Source organism: Sphaerodactylus townsendi, linkage group LG02 (genome assembly GCF_021028975.2).
Source record: "Sphaerodactylus townsendi isolate TG3544 linkage group LG02, MPM_Stown_v2.3, whole genome shotgun sequence".
Lineage (NCBI taxonomy): Eukaryota > Metazoa > Chordata > Lepidosauria > Squamata > Sphaerodactylidae > Sphaerodactylus > Sphaerodactylus townsendi.
The window spans coordinates 27414051-27434117 of NC_059426.1; the positions used below are offsets into that span (position 1 = coordinate 27414051).

Below are 20067 nucleotides of genomic sequence, written 5' to 3' on the forward strand. Positions count from 1 at the left end.
TCTACTAAGCTACAGAACGCCTTGACCTAAATAGACAGGCCAGCCTGAACTCGCTAAATCATGAAAGCAAAGTAGGATCAGCACTGATAAGTATTTGGAGAGACCACTAAGGAAGCCCAGAATTTCTACACAGAGGCAGGCAATGGCAAAACACCTCTGTTCATCTTCTGCTACAAGTTGCTACAAGTTCTCTGTGACTTGATGGAACTTCCCATGACCAAGATACACATTTGCTATGTCAGCAGTGGCATTTGGGGGGGGGGGGATGCTGCCCAGGGCAAAATGGCACCCCATCAACCAACTAGAATTAAAACAAACAAAAAAGAGTAGTAAGGGGAACACCAAACCAAACAAAAGTTCACCCACTGGTGGAAGAAAACGATCAACAAAGTTGCCATGATGTACTGAATTGTGTCTTGGTGTTTTTATCTGCATGCTTGTGGCGTAGTGGTTAAGAGCAGGTGCACTCTAATCTGGGGAACCGGGTTTGATTCCCCACTCTGCCGCTTGAGCTGTGGAGGCTTATCGGGGGAACTCAGATTAGCCTGTGCACTCCATCACACGCCAGCTGGGTTGATCTTGGGTGAGTCACAGCTTTTTCGAGCTCTCTCAGCCCCACCCGCCTCACAGGGTGTTTGTTGTGGGAGGGAAGGGAAAGGAAATTGTAAGCCCCTTTGAGTCTCCTATAGGAGAGAAAGGGGGGATATGAATCCAAACTCTTCTTCTTGTGATCAGTCAGCACACAGCAGAATTGCAAGGGACTCTGCAGAAGCGTTGCATCTTGACGCATCAAATGACTTTGTGCATAGACGGCTGACACAAGTTGTTCTGTAATAGGTGGATGCTGGATTCCAGGGCTGCTGCTCTGCTTTCAGTTCCTCAAGAAGATAAGTCTTTTTTCTCTCTTTTAAAAATGTCTTCACCACCATCACCACCACCATTACTCACCAAACTGAGAAAGCACAGGATACTGACTAGGTATGCTAGCATCTCACTTATGACATGCTGGCTTAGTAAGATTTAGGACTGGGCTTGTATCACCCAAATAAAAGAATTTATAGCCCACATGGAAAACACTCAGGGATTATCTCCTCATTCAGCACATGGACAGAAACTCTCTTATAAAGTCACAACTGGTCAGACTGCCAGCATGATACTATATTAAACTACATAGCACTGGAAATGTTGAACTCTTTTAATAAAGTCTTATCATGAAACACGTTATAGCACATTAGCAATTACCAAAATTGTTTACATTTAAACAAAAACCCCTCAAAATATTGTATATATTTTGTATAAGAAGTGTATTTTTCAATGCTTCCAAAGTCTTCAGACTTTGTCATGCTATACATTTGGAGTGACTGAGATTGAAGACCATGTTTTGCCTCACTCAAAATGAGACATTTTATGCCAGGGGGCATCCATTGAAAATGCTAAGGGGAAGAATAAGGACTAATAAAAGGAAACACTTCTTCACGCAACGTGTGATTGGTGTTTGGAATATGTTGCCACAGGAGGTGGTGATGGCCACTAACCTGGATAGCTTTAAAAAGGGCTTGGACAGATTTATGGAGGAGAAGTTGATCTATGGCTACCAATCTTGATCCTCCTTGATCTGAGATTGCAAATGCCTTAGCAGACCAGGTGCTTGGGAGCAGCAGCAGCAGAAGGCCATTGCTGTCACATCCTGCATGTGAGCTCCCAAAGGCACCTGGTGGGCCACTGCGAGTAGATGAGTGCTGGACTAGATGGACTCTGGTCTGATCCAGCAGGATAGTTCTTATGTTCTTATAGGACAGTGGTGGCGAACCCATGGCACTGGTGCCAGAGGTGGCACTCAGAGCCCTCTCTGTGGGCACACGTGTACAGAGTTTGTCATGTGGGGGGGAAATCGCCCCCCACACACACACACATCTAGGCTGGCCTGGGCCGCTGAACTTGATATGCGTGCACCTCAGCGAGCAGGGAGCCTGGCGGGCCTGGTGCCTGTGCTCCACGTGACTGCTGCCTGGGGCGGGGCGGGGCGGGGCGGGGGGGGGCGGGGAGGCAGAGGCAGCAGAGATTCTAGAGTGGCACAGAGCGGTGCATGTGGGACTTGCTGGAGGCTACAGCAGGCTGGCCCCTGCTCAAGGGGGTTATTCAGGTTAAATTGCTGCATTGGCACTTTGCGATAAATAAGTGGGTTTTCAGTTGCAATTTGGGCACTCGGTCTTGAAAAGGTTCGCCTTCGCTGTTGTAGGAGGTTCTCCTCTCCAGTTTTTCCCCAATGGGAAAAATTAAGAAAGCCGAAGGACTTTTTTGTGCTGTACATTTTGAATGTGAAAAACTTTGCCTTCTTTCCAAAAAATGAACTATTTCATGGGAGTTTCATTTCAATGTCTTGTCGAAGGCTTTCACGGCTGGATTCAACTGGTTGTTGTGGGTTTTTGGGGCTGTGTGGCCGGGGTCTGGTAGATCTTGTCCCTGACGTTTTGCCTGCATCCTGCTACAACCAGTTAATTTCAGTGCTTCCCCAAGGTTTTCAATTTTTCCATTAGAAAAATTGAAAAAAAATCATGAACACCCCCCCACCCCTTAAGAACAAGCCAGCTGGATCAGACCAGAGTCCATCTAGTCCAGCTCTCTGCTACTCGCAGTGGCCCACCAGGTGCCATTGGGAGCTCACATGCAGGATGTTCTTTTTTCTGGACCCTCACAGCTCCACTCTGAAGACCTTTATAGACAAAACCAGCACTTCTAATGAATACTGAATACTGAAAGCACAACAGGATCTTCTGTCGGTGACTTGCTATCCGTTGAATACATTTGCACCTTCCCTTTGTCAGAAACCTTTCCCGAGTGCTCTACTCAGGAATGAGGAGATATGTAAAAAATAAGGCGGCCTCATTGACTGCCTACCGTACCTTCCATGCTAATTGCACGGTATTCAAAGCAAGAACAGCAGCAAAGCGCGCATAAAAAAGTCCTGCTTTTCAGGCCGTTTCCCCACTCGCCTTTTGTTGCGTGCTACTCGCTCCAAGTAACGTGGGGTCCAGCAGCACTCCCCACTACCGGAGCGGCGACAACACAGCCGCCCCGATTCTGCCGCCCTCGCGACCTCAGCGCACTTCATTTCTGCCCCTGTTCAGAATTGCGCCTTTTGCAAAACCCCGCGCAGAGGCTGGCCCGGGAACCAGAGTTAGAAGAGGAAACATGACTCGCGATGACTCAAGAAACACCACTTGATCCAGTCAACGAAGCCCGTGTAAGCCCATCGCTTTTTTCTTTTTCTTTTCAAAGTGGGGAAACGGTCTCAGAAACAACATTCCTGATCCTCAAGGTTTTTCTCCAGCTGCTTCTGTGCAGCCTGCCCAACTGCTTCTCCAGCGCACCTGGCAGCCAGACTGCGCGTCCCTTTGCAGGCGTATTGCAAAGTCACCTTGAGAAAGACTGCTTCCATTTCCCCCACCCCCTTCCGCCTCCTCCAGCATCCGGGCACTTTATAACACGTCGCCACTGCGCCTGCGTGCAGAGCCCGTAGCCGCTTCGACCTCTACCGCTGCCGGGTAAGTAGTAGGCCGAGGCGGGTCGGGGGGCCGCGGTGCATCTGTCTCCATCGGCGCCCCCTTCCCCCCTGCTGCAGCCCCTCCAGCTCTCCTTTGTCTCCCCACAGCCCCCGCAGAGCTCCAGCGGCCGCCCCTCCAGCCGCCCGGCAGCCACAGCAGCAGCAGAAGCCGCAGCCCCACCGCCAGTCATGTTCGCCTGCGTGAACCTCGCCGCCGGCTCGCCTGCGTTGGTGAGTGGGGCCTCTGCAGTTATGGGGTGCGGTTTTGCAACGGGGCTCCTCTCGCGACTAGTCTCTTTTTTCTTTGCGGTGCACGGGTGGGGCCCCGGGGCTCGGGCTGCGCCTTGGCCGGAAGGCCCAGCGGGGCTGGCTTTGCTGCGGGTCATTTTCCACCCTGCCAAAACTGCAAACGTGCAAGGAGCTCTTGGTTGCCTTCCTCCTAGCAAAAGCCCTTTTTGGAGAGAAAAAAACTTGCTCCCTCCTCCTTTGCCTGAATTAAAACCTGCTGCAGAAGCTCCGGGTCACAGATTTGCACACCAGCCTCTTCCCGGTTGAGCTCCTGCCCCGGGAAGAGGCTGGCGTGCAAATCTGTGACCTTTACTGCGAAGGTAATCCAAGGGCAGGAACAGGCCGCGGCTGGGCTGGAGTTCATTTTCTCATTCATTCATTGGGCCTTGGTGAGCTTGCACGACTTGCAGCCTTGTCCTCTTTAATGCTTGTGAGAAGCCACTCAGCCTGCAGTGCTGTAACCCTTTGGGGAAGGGGTTTCCTTGGGTATGAGGGATGCAATTTGCTTTTCCGGCAGTCTGAATTGCTTCAGTGAACCTGGGTAGCTTCGTTCAGTTGCTAGTCGCGGGTCCTGCTGTACTCTTTTTGTAAAATAGCTTCAAATAAAACTCCTTGGTTGGTGTAATCTCAAGGTCATTGAGGCTGGCTCCTTCTGCAGTAGGAATTAGGTATCCTTGCTACAGTGACCCGTAGTTCCTGAGCTGTAACATATCACTGGCAAGAACATGAGATACATATATTATGACGTTTCAGTAAGGTACTGATGTATGGTACTTGTGGGAAATGTTAGAGAACAAATCAGGGTTATCAGGTAGCCTGGTCTGGAAAATCCTTTTTCCACTCCAACATGTAATCTCTGTTAAAGAACTTAAAATGTTTTATGTTTCCCGAGAGAGAGAACTGTATAACCTCTGGTATATTATTCTCTATATTATGGATCCCTTAATGGGAAGGGAGGGGTGCAGGAGGAGACTGTGATTTGTTTTAAGCACATTTGCCCCTAGGAAAAGCACAGCATGCCTACAAATTGCATTTTTTACTGTCTGTAGGGGAAAAAGAAGTTGGAACTGACTTGTAGAAAAGCAATGTTCTCGTCAACCCATAGTTGCCAACATTGAATATCAGACTTTCAGGGAGGAGATGGTTTTGAGAACTTATGGACTGATATTAACTGTCTCCAGTGTAGTGAAACTGTAAAGGGGTGAAAATGATCTCCTAGCAAATGTTGGGCGGACAGGCAGGGTGGGGGAGGATCTTACACCTTCGATAGGTTTTGAAGAGCAAAGATTTTGTTCTTTGTGATTCTATGGATCATTTCACTGTTCTTGGAAAACTACGGTAATTGTGGTCACATCTCATTACGTTTCTTTCCTTTCAGATGCGTGCGGGGTCAAGAATCCTGTACAGACCAATTTCTGCCTCGGTGTTGTCTAGGCCAGAAATCAGGACTGGCGAGGTACCTTAAACAATTCTGTAGCTTCCAATCCTTAAACTATCTGGTGAGCTTGTGTGTTCTTGTTCTAGTTACTATAATTCACAACAAAATATCAAACGCTAGCTCTGGTCAAGGCCTTAAGTTGAAAAGCTAATTTGGGGAGAATGGACTTAACTGTGCATGTTTCACTTATTATTATTATTGCAATAAGGTGTCTAAAATAACTTTAGATGTAGCCACTGATCAAACAGCATGGTTACATTAATACTCTAGTTTTCCTCCAAAGGATTGGAAACTACTAATTTCTGATTCATAGGCAGCCTGTTATCCAGGTAAATTGTCATGGGACAAACCCCTAAGTTCATACTGATAAATGGTTTTTCTAATGTAAACGCTAAAGAAAAATGTGAAGACCATTTTGGGCTCATTCCACACATGCAGAATAATGCACTTTCAAACTCTTTCAGTGCTCTTTGAAGTTGTGCGGAATAGCAAAATCCACTTGCAAACAGTTGTGAAAGTGGTTTGAAAACGCATTATTTTGTGTGTGCGGAAGGGGCCATGGAGGAAGTAGCTTTCTCTTGGTTGCTCCTAGACACTCCTAGGATGATAATCTCCAGCTAATAAAAGTTGTCAAATCACAATAATTTCATATTTTATACTTCCTTTTTGCAAGCTTACTTGCCTTCAGCCAGTTTTTCAAGGTATTCCCTGAAAGGAAATGGAACATGAGGGTGTTCAAGTCCTTTAGTTATTGACAAACAGAGATGTCTTCGTTTCTTGTAGAATGTCTGTGACTTCCATAATACAACTGAATAGTTCTCTCCTAGAACTCTGGACTTCTGTACACTAACCTTAATTTTCCTCTCTCCTTTTGAAGGGCAACACAACCTTCCTTTCTGGACCTCAGGAAACCAGCAGTCAGTTAGCACTAAGGAAGTTTCAAACTAGTGCTGTCAGCAGGGACATAGACACGGCTGCCAAATTTATTGGTGCTGGGGCTGCCACAGTAGGAGTGGCTGGTTCTGGTGCTGGTATTGGAACAGTCTTTGGGAGTCTAATCATAGGCTATGCCAGGTAAAACTTCTGACTCTCCATATTGTTTACATAAATGGATGTTGCAGTTATTGTGCTGGCCATTCAAGCACTGAGTTGTTGGATCCTGCTCGTGGACCTTATAGTCACCTATATTCTACTTGTACTACCCTCCTTTGCTACCTCTTTTAACTTTGATGAAGCTGATGGGTAGAGAGAGCTAGAAACAACTATGCGGAGCTGTGGCAGTTCCATGCATTTGCCTCTTATTGCAGATACTGGTTACTCTCATTACAGATAATGCCTCTTATTACAGATAATGGAAGAACTTATTGCTTACCTCGGGACATTTCCCTTATTATGCCCCAGTAAGCTTGGTAAATCTTAAACAGGTCTACACAGAAGTAAATCTTGTTTTATTATCTGCATCTTGCATCTAGGAAAGTGCTCTTAGGATTGCACTGTTAGTTCCAGGCAGATGTAAAAAAAATCTTGCATAAATTAATTACAGTAAATCTGTTGCATGTGTTAAGATCCAGGGTTGGTTCCATCCATCCTTTTGCTCAGTCTTCTGCAGTTCCCCTTATTGCTGTCACTGCCCCCTGCTCGCGTGGATTTTGCCCATGCAGGCCCTGTGAACCCTGGCTTAGCCTTTGTGATGATCAAAGGGTCTCCCTCAATTTAAATCAGCTGGTTGGATCCAGCCCATTGCCAGTAATGAATTAGGTCAGGTGCTTTGGTCTCCCTTGGGGAGAAAAGGGGAGGGGTATACTTTCAGGTAATAAATTTTTTTTTAAGTCTGCGTAACAGAAACTCCAGTCTTCTATGGAGAGCCTTCGCAGACTGAGGCATCCCCTAATATAGTAAGGGAAAGGAGGGTAGCGTGGTGGCCAAGCTTGCGGATGATACCAAATTATGTAGGGTTGTGAGAACCACAAAGGATTGTGAAGAGCTCCAAGCGGACCTTGATAAATTAGGTGAGCGGGCTAAGAAATGGCAAATACAGTTCAACGTAGCAAAATGTAAAGTGATGCACATAGGGGCAAAAAATCCAAACTTCACATACACGCTACAGGGGTCAGTGCTATTGGTCACAGACCAGGAAAAGGATTTGGGCGTTTTCGTTGATAGTTCCATGGGAATGTCAACTCAATGCATGGCAGCTGTGAAAAAGGCAAACTCTATGCTGGGGATAATTAGGAAAGGAGTTGATAATAAAACTGCAAGGATTGTCATGCTCCCTCTTATATAAAGCCGGTAGATAGCGACTGCATTCTTTGGAGTACTGCAGGTCCAGTTCTGCAGTCTTATACATCTCAAAAAGGATATCGAAGAGATAGAAAAAGTGCAGAGAAGAACAATGAGGATGATTGAGGGATTGGAGCACCTTCCTTATGAGGAGAGGCTGCAGCATTTGGGACTCTTTAGTTTGGAGAGGAGATGCCTGAGGGGGGATGTGATTGAAGTCTATAAAATTATGCATGGAGTAAAAAGTGTTGACAAAGAAATTTTTCTCTCTTTCTCACAATACTAGAACCAGGGGGCATACATTGAAAATGCTGGGGGGAAGAATTAGGACTAATAAAAGGAAACATTTCTTCACGCAACGCGTGATTGGTGTTTGAAATATGCTGCCACAGTGGTGATGGCCGCTAACCTGGATAGCTTTAAAAGGGGCTTGGACAGATTTATGGAGGAAAAGTCAATCTATGGCTACCAATCTTGATCCTCCTTGATCTGAGGTTGCAAATGCCTTAGCAGACCAGGTGCTCAGGAGCAGCAGCAGCAGAAGGGCATAATTTTATAATTATGCATAATTTTATAGACTTCAATCACATCCCCCCCTCAGACGTCTCCTCTCATTTCACATCCTGCATGTGAGCTCCCAAAGTTATCTGGTGTGCCACTGTGAGTAGCGGAGTGCTGGACTAGATGGACTCTTGTCTGATTCAGCTGGCTCGTTCTTATGTAAAGCCTCTGAGAAGGTTCTCTGTTCATATACAAATAGAAATAATTGATGGGTGTAGTGTCCCTACAAGGGTGGCCAACCTATGGCACTCCAGATGTTCATGGACTACAATGGCAAATTAGGCATGCTGGCAGGGGCTGATGCGAATTGTAGTCCATGAACATCTGGAGCGCCATAGGTTGGCCACCCCTGAAAAGAAGAAAAAGAGTCTTAATAGGTTTAATTCTTGAGACTCCTGTTACTAATTCATGTATGATTCTACCCAGTATTGAGAGGACTCTTGAATACCATACAGTTTTGGAAAAATGGGTCATAGCGCAGTCCTAAATAACAGTGGTGCTAGATAGCCTAAGGAAATGCCTAGAAATTTGATTTAATCATTTTTTTCCCCTCAGTCTCACCTAATCTCGTCTGTCTTCTCACTCACCCATTCCACATGGATTTTATGTATGATAGCCCCAGCATAGCTTTTGGAGCAGTCAGAAGGGGTCCTCTAACATCTCCTCCTTTAACAGCTCCTCTTGACTTTGGCACAGACGTAGTAGTGAAATATTTGAACATGAAGTTGTAGAAAATTGCTGCATCAGGAAATTGAGTGGGAACCACACGGTTCTGCTTTGGTGGGGGAGGGAACTTAGGAAATGGCTGACTTCTTTGCTAGAGACCATGAGTACCTGGTAAACAGAAGAGATGGATGGAAATCTAAGCATAAGAACATTATTTCCCCACATTTGAGTGAGTTCTGGTTGTTTTGAAGTTTACCATTTTGTCTTATGTTTCCTCATGCCTTACCAAATGGAAGCTTTGAATGGCCACCACGTGGTTTCCAGTCTGCTTGCTTGCTTGCTTGCTTGCTTGCTTGCTTGCTTGCTTGCTTGCTTGCTTGCTTGCTTGCTTCCTTCCTTCCTTCCTTCCTTCCTTCCTTCCTTCCTTCCTTCCTTCCTTCCTTCCTTCCTCCCTCCCTCCCTCCCTCCCTCCCTCCCTCCCTCCCTCCCTTCCTCCCTCCCTCCCTCCCTCCCTAGGGAGTGCTGAATGTTGCAATTGTGATCTTGTTCAGATTTGTATTAAATTACCACAGCTCTGTAATCAGCCCGGCAAGGGGTTTTTGATTATTCATTCATTCATTCATTCATTCATTCATTTGTTTATTATATTTTTAGACCGCCCTCCCCAGTAGGGTCAGGGTGGTACATCATAATTTAATATATAAAATAAAACATAAAACAGTAATTCAGTCTGTAATTTAAAGCATGTACGCAGTTGTCTTACTATGTAACTGAAAGTCACTCGGCTTTTCACTCTAAAGTTACTAAAATCTAAATAGATACATCCGTTTAGAACTAAATTACTGCCTTTTACTGTTTATACATTAAAATAACTCATGCCATAATTTTCTGTTCCAGAAATCCTTCTCTGAAGCAGCAGTTATTCTCATATGCTATTTTGGGATTTGCTCTCTCTGAAGCTATGGGTCTCTTCTGTCTGATGGTTGCGTTCCTGATCCTGTTCGCCATGTGAAGAGAACTGCTGAACTCTGGCATTAGTGAACTACAAATGTGATTCCGTGTACTTGGGCTCAGAAATCGTTTATCATGGAAACGTATGCTACTTCCAAAGCAGTTTAATTAAAGATGGTAACGAGTTTAAACTCAGGCTGTGGCCTGTGATTGGCTGTTGGCTTCTTTCTTCCTCCTTGAGCAGTAGAGTAGAATCATATGAGTTGGAAGAGACCCCAAAGGCCATCAAGTCCAACCCCCGGCAGTGCAGGAACACACAATCAAGTAGGGATGGTCTGTCCAGAGAATTCTAGTTTTATTTTGCCTTGGAAGCTTTTAAAACCCAATTTAGGAAAATCCTTTCCTGGTAAACTTTAATGGGGCTGCATTATAGATGTTGGCATCTCATCCTGGACATACTTACCTTAGTCTATTCATGTATGGCCTTAAAAGGCACTGTGTCCCTGTCAACCTGGTAGGAAGATCTGTAAGTAATGTTCCTGGCAGGAGTCTTCTCAGCCTAACCCCCCCTCCCCCAGCCCTAACGTTGTGCTCCATCAGTAGTGTGAGTATAACAGGTTTAAATCCTTCTGCCTGTACAACTCTGGCCTAAAGCAGGAGTCCCCTGGGTTACTGTGATTCTGCTCTTAAAAATAAATTTGTCCAGTTTGATCCTAAGTGGATTGAGGAAAGCTGCTATTCTCTCAGTCACAACTAATCCTCCATTTACAATACAAAGTCCCTGAAATAAATACTAGGGAGTGAGCTGGATTGAATGTCTTGGCCCTTTCAGGTGGAAGACCTAGGATTGTGCTGTTAAAAGTGGAAGGCTATAAAGTGATGCACAAATATTTGTAGGAATTTTCCAAACAAATTTTCGAGCATTTGACACCCAGTGTTCAATGGGGGGGGGGGGGACCCAGGTTATGTGTAGTTTTGAATAACAGTAGCACGCCGTTCTTAGGAATAGCCGGCCTTTTGCAGGAACACATGAAATTGTTTTGTTCAAAGTCAGTGTTCTCTATGCTTAACTGGCACCTGCTCACCAGGGTCTTAGGTGGAGGTCTTTCATATTGCTTACTAACTGACTCTTAATGGGAGATGCAGAGGATTTTACTTTGGACCTTATTCATGCAAAGCAGATACTCTTCCCCTAAGCCAGGGCTTCTCCACATATTTACCATCCAAGGCATAGGTGTCAAACTCGTGGCCCTCCAGATGTTATGTACTACAGTTCCCATCATCCCCTGCCAGCATGATGCTGTCAGGTAAGTGGCATAGAAGAGAAATGGTCAGGTACAGGTTCATAAACCCAGAAATTGGTAACCGAATTAAATTGCTTGAGCATTTTAAGAGATTCAGGTGAGAACCAGCACAGCAGCAGAATGGGTCTGGTTTTCTCTTGCAAAATATGTATAGCTCCATTTATATTCCACCTTTCTCCTCACTGGGGACCTAGAACAGATTATGTTGTTCTTTGTTGTACCTCAAAGGGTTTTTTGAGGATAGGTCAGGGCCAAGGCAGAATGGAAATTTGAACCTGCGTCTGTCAAATCCTAGCCTGCTACTAATCACTACTATCCCTGAAGCAGATGCCAGAAAATAATCAGTGTTTGGTACTGTACTTTTTATTTTCTGTGAGATCCCTTTATGTGAAAGCCCCTCTCTCTGTTGTGTTCTGAGATTCTGTTGTGTGCTGTGTTACCCAGCCTCCTTGCCTGCCTTTGCATTCCCTACTTATTTTTATTGTCAGTTGTATGTGGTAGACTGACAGAACTATCAGCATGTGGGGGGCTGCTCTGAGATAAAAGGGGAACCTTTAAATAAAGCAGTTAATTTTTATTTTCTCTTAAACATAAACAGAGTTTATGGGAAAGTATCACAATGTAACAGTTATAGTAAAGTTCATAAGCATAATGGGTTCAGAAAAATACAGCTTTTTTCTGAAAAATTTGTTAGACTTCGGTACGAAGCCTCATTGTTTCACTCATCACTTCAACTGATAACTTCCATAAAGCTTAGTTTTCTAACTTGCTGCTTAGGCTAATACAAATCCCTCATGTTCTGCAGCACCTCTCTTATGTGCACAGCTACCATCCAATCACCCATCAAGCCCCCCCTCTTTCTTACTCTACAAATAGCAACATGCATATAAAAATGCCACATTAAAACCTAGAAAGAAAAACAATATTTACATCCTGAAAACATCAAATGTACAAATAAATTACAAGCCACAGATACCATGCACATAAAAAGGACAGTGCAGTGGGTAAAATGTAACCCATGACTGATAAGCAGATCCTGCATATGCCAAGACAGTATACCACTGATTCAGAGTGCCAACTCAGGCATGGTAAATGACTGAAGAATTAGGTGGGGTGCTTGGGGAAGACCTGGACGGAGCACAATGGGGATACGATTCCAGAGAATCCACCTTGCAAAGTTTCCATTTCCTCTTGGGGCACAAGTGTAGCACCAATCGCAAATGGACCCACAATTTGTGAGCATTTCAGGGGTATCAGTGGGGACTTCAGCTAGAATACTGTGTCCAGTTCTGAGCACCACAATTCAAAGATATTGGTCGGCTAGAATGGGTCCAGAGGAAGGCAACCAAAATGGTAAAAGGTAATCCGTGCCCTATGAAGAGCGTCTGAGGGATCCGGGTAGGTTTAGTCTGGAGAAGAACAGGTTAAGGGGGCACATGATAAAAATAAAGTTTCCCCTTCAGTCGTGTCCGACCCTGGGGTACCACTACAAGTAGTGATTTCACAGGCAAGTCGTTTTTGTGGGGTAGTTTGCCATTGCTTTCCCCAGCTATTTACCCCCTAGCTACGTGCTAGGTCAGTGGTGGTGAACCTTTGGCACTCCAGATGTTATGGACTACAATTCCCATCAGCCCCTTCCAGCATGGCAATTGGCTAGGTACTTATTTACTGGTGCTAGGTACTTATTTACCGACCCAGGAATGGATGGATGGCTGAGTTGACCATGAGCCAGCTGACAAGGATATCCGACCCACAGGGGGCTCGAACTCCTGACCATGTGAGTGGCAGTGCAAGCACTTAACCACTACGCCACGCGGCTCCTAAAACAGGTTTAGTCTGGAGAAGAAAAGGTTAAGGGCCACATGATAGCCATGTTTAAATATTTGAAGGGATGTCAGGTTGTTTCCTACAGCTCCAGAGACTAGGACAAGGAGTCAAACTATGAGAAAAGAGATTTCACCTAAACATTAGGAAGGATTTCCTGACAGTAAGAGCTGTTTGACAGTGGAATGGTGGAGTCTCCTCCTCTGGAGGTTTTTAAACAGAGGCTGGATGGCCATTGGTCAGGAGTGCTTTGATTATGTATTTTTCCTGGCAGGGGCTTGGTCTTGATGTCCCTTGTGGTCTCCTCCAACTCTATGATTCGGTTTTCTTACACGCTGAACGTGCCTTGTAAACGTTTGGGGATAGAAATCCTGGCTTATGGGTGCAGACTTTCGGATTTCCCCGCACCTCTTTCCCGTCCATTCGTTTCCCACCGCTTTCCTCTATCCACAGGCTCTTAAGCGCAGAGGCATCCTGTTCGGTTATTTCCGTGCCTCTTCGGCTCTTTCCGACCCTTCTAGGGCCGCCTCGGCGACGTCACCCTCTCCAATGACGTGTCATTTCCTCCTTCCTCGAACCGCCCCTGCCGCGCTCCTTTCTCGTCACGTGACATCTCCTCCTTCGCCGGGGAGGGGGACAGGGGGGAGCGGGGGCGAAGATGCGAGCGAACCTCAGACGAGCGAGAATGAGATGTGTTCGTGAGTTCTCGCGAGATGTGACGGAAGCCTGTGGAGGACCTGGGCTTTAATGTGCGGTTCGGCCGGTGGTCGTGTGAGGGGTGAGCGGTGATTTATTTTTTTTCCCTTCTGTGGGAAATAAAGGCCGAGGCGGGTGAGGGCGGCGCTTTCGCCTGGTCGGGCGTGGCTGGACCCCTTCCCCGGGACGCGGCCTGAGTGGACGACAGACGGGCCCTGCCTGGGCAGAAGAGGTGGGGGAACCTGTCTGGGAGGCTGTAATATGGCGCCTCGGGTGCTGCTGCCGACACAAGGCTATTTCTCCACCCGCAGAACGGTTTGCGGCTTGCGGGGAGCCCCGTTATTCGCGGTGGACGAGCGAGCCTGGCTGGCCCGTGCAAATACACGCCGCCCTTGGGCCTCCGCCCACAGCATTACTGGGAGGAGCCCCATAGAAGGACAGGATCCCCCCACCCCAAAGCCATGGGCTGCAGGGACGGTAGGGAGGGGGGGGGGAGGTGCCTTATATTCCGTGCTTGCTTTTTCTCGCCTCTTTACTGTATGAATAATTTCCTTCCCCGCCTTTTAAAAAATGCATTAACATAATAGAGAAGGAGAATGTCCTTTCCTGTCTTTTATTCACCTAAATGCCCCATATGGGTTGTGGGGATTTTTCTCCTCTGTACCCTTCCTCCCCCTAATGCTGGGAGCAATAGAAGGTGAGCATCCTCCCCACCCAATGCTATTTGTAGGAAGCCGTCACTTTCCTCTCCTTTTATAATATTTGCACCACAGGAGGAGATTGTTTAGTCTACTCATGTATAAATAGTGCAAAGGGGGAGGAGCAGAGAAACAGTATTTAAGCATCCTTCCCTCCATTCACTTTAACATCCTACGGTTAATTTGATTGTGGGGATTTTCTCCTTTAATAATGCCTCCCTTCCCAGTACTGGGGAGGGAGAGAGGAAGGAAGTGAAGTGGCCTAGAACAAGGATATGTGTGGTACACTGAATGAGGATGATGAGCGAAATGAATGCAGAGTGGTAGCCGTGTTCATCCGTTGTAGAAAAATAAAAGTCCAGTGGCGCCTTGAAGTCTAGCAACATTAATTTCAGCGTGAGTTTTCATGAGTCCCAGCTCACCACCTGAGTGCATCGAAGCCTGAATTTTGTACTTTCCCCCCACAGCAGAGTTGGGAAAGCCTAGTCTGCTGACCTTTTTAACTGGTGGTATTGGGGACTGAATTTGCTCCGTCTACATTCAAACTGATTGGAAACTGGACACTGGTACATGGAGAAAGAAGAGACATTCTCCCATCTATTTGATGCAGGTGTAGATGGAGAGATATTAAACATTTCCTCCATCTTTTTGGTGTGGATATTTATGTCTGCTTACCATGTATTGATTGTGGGAAGATGAAATTCAAATGAATCTTATCTGCAAATCTAATGAAAGTACATCAAGGCGGTGAGGACAGTTTGTGACTATACCAACTGCTATTTTTGTTCTGTTACTTCTTAGCTCGTTCATTAATAGAAAACAGTTTCTATAAGGTACAGTTCCTGTAAATAGCTACCATTGTGATAAATTCAATTCATGTGGGTTGTATCTTTCAGCCTCCTGTTACCCATTGTTAATTCTGTATCTTTCTTCAAATAACTTCTGAGGAATGTTCTCAGGTTTGGCTTTTCTTCCTCTGAAGTGGTCAGGTTCTTCCTTTAAAGTGTTACTGTAACGTTTTAAATTGTTATGTGTGTGTTTCTTTAAATCGAGAGATGAATTGAAGGAGGATGGGGGATGAGAGAGGGAGGTGAGAGAGGTTAACAATGGAGAGTGACTGAGTAGAGCAAGTGTGTTAAAACTTGGGAGAGAAACAGCAGTCTGTGCTGTCAGCCTGAGCTAAACTGTATCAGAGTATATACAAAACTTGAGAGAGAGGGAAAATATTATGTGCTGAACAGAGAGGGGGGGGTAGTGTTCTGTGCTGAAGTGAGAGACTTCACTCTTCAGTGTAGCAGTCTCTGCTATACTGTCTAGAAAAGGAGTCACATCCTGATATGATCTCAGAGATGTAAAGGAGTGAGAGAGTGAATTGATGTAAAGTCACCTCAGCGGAAGTTGTTGCCTCAGTTTGTTTTATTTTGTGTAAGTTATTTCTTGAAACGTTTAAGCTAAAGAACACACACGCATATATAAATAAAATCTTATTTGTTAATTACAACCTGGAATCCTACACTAGTAATTTCCTCAGGACCGCATAGCCCTTTAAAACTGCTTTAAAGCTTGGACACGCTATTTAAGGGGAAAGTATAAAGGGGTTTGGAATTAAATTCCTGGGGCAGCAAAATATAGAAGGAAAAAGAAAGGAATAAACATTATTTTGCACCTATTATACTTATTTGTAATGAAATAAGTGGGCATCACAGTTATAGTTTGGTTATGTTCTATGAAGCTTTGGTGTTGTAAGCAAAGAATGTTCTGTTAAGGTACACATTGGTCCTTTTTTTCAGATGAATTTTGGAATTCCATTCCATGGTCAGCATGAGAGCCAGGTGACATAGTGGTTAAGAGTGGCAGACTCTAATTGGAGAACTGGGTTTGATTTCCCACTCCTCTTCATGAAGCTTGCTGTGTGACCTCGGGCTAGTCGCAGGTGTCTCAGGACTCTCTCAGCCCCACATACAGTAGTGCGATTCAGCAGGTTTGCACCACTTCGGCAGAACCCGTTGTTAAAATGGTGCTTGTAAACAACCAGTTGTTAAATTATTTGAATTCCACCACCGGAGCCGGTTGTTAAATTATTTGAATCTTACCACTTCCCACAAACCTCATAAGGTGTCTATAGGGAGGAAGGGGAAGGAAAGACGATTGTAGCCATTTTGAGACTCCTTAAAGGTAGAGGAAAGCGGTGTGTAAAAATCTCCTCTTTTTTTTCCAATAAGAGACTCTACTTTGGCTTCCAGTGCCGTGGTCAGCACCATATGATTATTGATTTAGCTACTTCTAATGCTGCTTTCTTATCAGCATTACATGTGAATGGATATCTCCCTGCACCATTGTGCTGCTGAGAACATAAACGCAAAGTATTTGTACACTTAGGTCAGTAATCAGCCATAATGCTGTGATGAAGATGTTTTCTCAAGGTACAGATAATTTGACAACTAGCGAGATATCTGAAAAGCAGATGCATTAAAATCATGCATAGGAACTTGACACAAGCAAATACTCTTTGTAGCCAGTGTTGTTAGTGTTGTAGCCAGTGCTGTTTTCAAGGCAAGGGAAAAGCAACCTTGTTGTGAGATGCTATGAAGGATATGGTTCAGCTTATGTATTCACTTGCAACAACATCTCACATGTCGTCATGTGAGGGGGTAGCAAATAGAGTAAGTTTGGAAGGAATTTCTTGTTCGAGAAACCCTGACAGATCAAGAAATGGCAAGCAATGTTGTTCCATCAGATGGACTGACTCAGACAGTCTCTTTAGGGACTGCTGGAGATAACACCTTAAAGGAACGTGACGTTATTTTGTAGTAATAAAAACTTGCTACCATGTTTTTGTGTAAATGTGGCACAGCAGTGCCATGAAATTGTTGCAACTCTCGGGGGAATACATTCACCTGAAATCAAGTGCTCTTTAATAAACACCAGAATTTTTATACTACTTGTGTTACATTCTTGAAATTCCACAGACGTCAGTAGGAAAGGCCGAATGTGCTTAAACGCCTGACTGAAATTAATATGATTGAGTGTTGCTAGATTGTATCTGCAAGGAGGAGGAATCCCTCCAAAAATATATTAAAAAGTAGTGAACCAGTGACTGGACTATGCTTCTTGAAACCTCTTGTGTGGGTTAACATGACTGTGCGGAGTAGCCTTAAAAAACCAGCCCTTCGCATAGAAAATGAGCCACCCTGATAAATATCAGTTGACCTACTGTGAAGCAGGGCCACCTCCAGAATTAGGCACCATTGGCAAGATGTTGTCAAGGTGGCCTCTCTACCTTCTGCCAAACCTTGGCAGGCATGCAGTATTTGCTGTTTTTAAAAACTGCCGCACTGACCTTCCCCTTCTATGTGGAAACCCACCACCCCAAAGAAGCACCCAGGTAAGAGAGCAGTGAGGGTGGCTAGGTGCCACTGCAATATATTCTCTTACCTGTGTGTGAGAGTATCCACTTATCCACTCCTTGCTTGCTTGTCAATTTTGGGGCAGTCTTGGTAGCCGCTGAATCCATTTATGAGATCCACTACTGCCCCAAAGGAAGAAGATCTGGTTTTTATACCCCACTTTGCTCTACCTTTAAGGAGTCTCCAAGTTGTTTACAATTGCCTTCCCCCCTCCCCACATCTTGTGAAGTAGGTGGGGCTGAGAGCGTTCTTGGGGAACTGTGACTAGCCCAAGGTCACCCAGCAGGCTTCTTGTGAACCAAACCTGGTTCACCAGACTAGAGTCCCCTGCTCATGTGGAAGAGCAGGGAACAAAACCCAGTTCTCCAGATTAGAGTTTGCCGCTCTTAGTTACTATGCCATGCCAGCTCTCGTGCTGGAGGGAGGCAGGTGAACAAGCAGAGGAAACAGATCCTAGCTGCTTTGCCTTCTGCTTTGGCAACAGAAGAAGATGAAACCTGTGCCATTGTTGCTGGAGGAAGACCCTATTCAGCCAGTTCCCCAAAGGGTCAGGTGCATGATGTTAAGTCATGTGTCAGTGGTAGGGTTAGGGCAATGTGAGTTGCGTGTATGATTTTAAATGGTGTGATGGAGGTCTAGATGGAACTGATAAGTACCAGGATTTTTGAGCCTTGCTTGCACTGTTTAACATGTTTCGAGTTTTAAACACTGTTCTGTCGGGTTTCTACATTGGCTTGTGCTCATACATTAAGGTTGACTGGCAAGCATCTTTTGGCCTTCCTGCATTTTTAGACTCACCCATGAACTGAGCATTCTGTATGAAGTGCAGGTTTTAGTTTCCTTCTTGCCCCTTTTCCCATATCCATGTCTGATGCCTTTTGTTCACTTCTCTCTTTCATATACGGTGACTTGTGTCAGTTATGGATTCTAAAGTATTTCATTGATGAAATGTTAAAAAACTGATCCACCGCTATCTTTTTGTCAAACATTCTGAAATAAATAAAATGGTGCTAATTTGAAAGTTTCATGGCAGAACACGTGCTTTAACAAAACGTCATAATTGACCATTAATTAAGGGGCTGAGGTGCTGCTTTTGAAACTCATCAAGAGGTAACAAAAACTAGCAGAATTGTGAGACGCTACATGAAACAGACTAGTCACTGGAACATTGCCCTTACTTTGCTTGAAAGCATACTAGGAATAGTGAGGGAAAGTTAGGAAAGGAAGTTGCCCGTAGCTGTCTGTTCTGGTAGATTTCATAAGGGATGAATGATTGAAATGTGTTGTCACTGGAAAAGGAAAAGATTCTGCAGTGCTTTATAGTGTATGTTCGATTTCTGCACCAACACCAATGCCTTGTGCCACTGGTATAGTAAAGGGGAGGGTCGCCAGCATGAGTACTTCAGGTATCCTTGTGTACAGGACATTGCTGATTATGCTGTATGTGAAATGCCTTCTGGTAATTACTGAAACACCTATAACAACTTCACTGTTGACTGGGGTGCTGTGTGGTTTCCGGGCTGTATGGCCGTGTTCTAGCAGCATTCTCTCCTGACGTTTCACCTGCATCTGTGACTGGCATCTTCAGAGGATCTGATAGTAGGAAAGCAAGTGGAGTATATATACCTGTTGGAGTGTTTATACCTGTTGGAGGTATATATACCTGTTGGAGTATATAACACCTGTTGGAGTTGGCCATGCTGGTAGGGGCTGATGGGAATTGTAGTCCATGAACATCTGGAGTGCCATAGGTTGGCCTTCCCTGATCTACGTCATTCTCTGAGTTAATGCATAATTATCTGGAATGTGCTTGATTGTTTTTAGCAGCTGCTGTTCAGATTTTAAGTCAGGTGGTGGCAATTGATGCCTGGCATCTAGGCATTATTCTCTGCCCACCCATTAAAATCTCTTTACTACAAGAAAGCGGTTGTCTAAGTAAGGGTTGTGTTCCAGCTCAGTAGAAAAATCTATAGAGTTCCAAGCTATTACCTATCTTTGTTTGGAGTAGCCTGTTTGTGTTGCAAGGGGAAAGAGGGCCTGTATCCAGTGATAGCAGCTATGCTGCTGCTTGGGCTGTGGTCGGTTGCCGGTGCTTGTCATGGCTTGAGACATCATGGCTTGAACCATTTTAGACAGTAAAGAAACTTAGTTTAATTTACCTTAAAATATTCCAATTCAAACCTTAAAATTCAATTGCAATCTTTTTGCCTACATAATTGTATGTTGCACATCCATGGAAGTGGAAATTATCAGTTAAAATTTAAGGCATTTGATAGATGTCGACTGTATTTATACCAATATACTATATACTAGTATACTAGTTTTTCTTAACAGAGTGAACAGTGCTGTAGGAAATCTGGATTTAGGTTTGGCCAGTGAGTAACTCTGTGTGTTTGAACCAAGCAACTAC

General features: G+C 45.0%; 2 protein-coding genes across 5 annotated transcripts in view; both read left to right on the forward strand.

Annotated features, from left to right (window-relative positions):
* The first annotated feature begins 3392 nt into the window (after positions 1 to 3392).
* Positions 3393 to 9919, forward strand: ATP5MC3 (ATP synthase membrane subunit c locus 3). Its single transcript, XM_048486787.1, has 5 exons — positions 3393 to 3545; positions 3653 to 3775; positions 5211 to 5288; positions 6148 to 6344; positions 9675 to 9919. Exons 2-5 carry the CDS (start codon positions 3734 to 3736, stop codon positions 9787 to 9789), a joined length of 432 nt encoding a protein of 143 aa, XP_048342744.1. The 5' UTR covers positions 3393 to 3545; positions 3653 to 3733; the 3' UTR covers positions 9790 to 9919.
* Positions 9920 to 13502: 3583 nt separating this feature from the next.
* Positions 13503 to 20067, forward strand: part of ATF2 (activating transcription factor 2) — a 50735-nt gene continuing 44170 nt past the window's right edge. For 2 of the 4 annotated variants that reach the window (XM_048486623.1, XM_048486626.1), the window contains exon 1: positions 13503 to 13634. The gene's annotated coding sequence lies outside the window, so the exon portion shown is untranslated. The other 2 variants (XM_048486625.1, XM_048486627.1) reach the window with 1 other exon arrangement.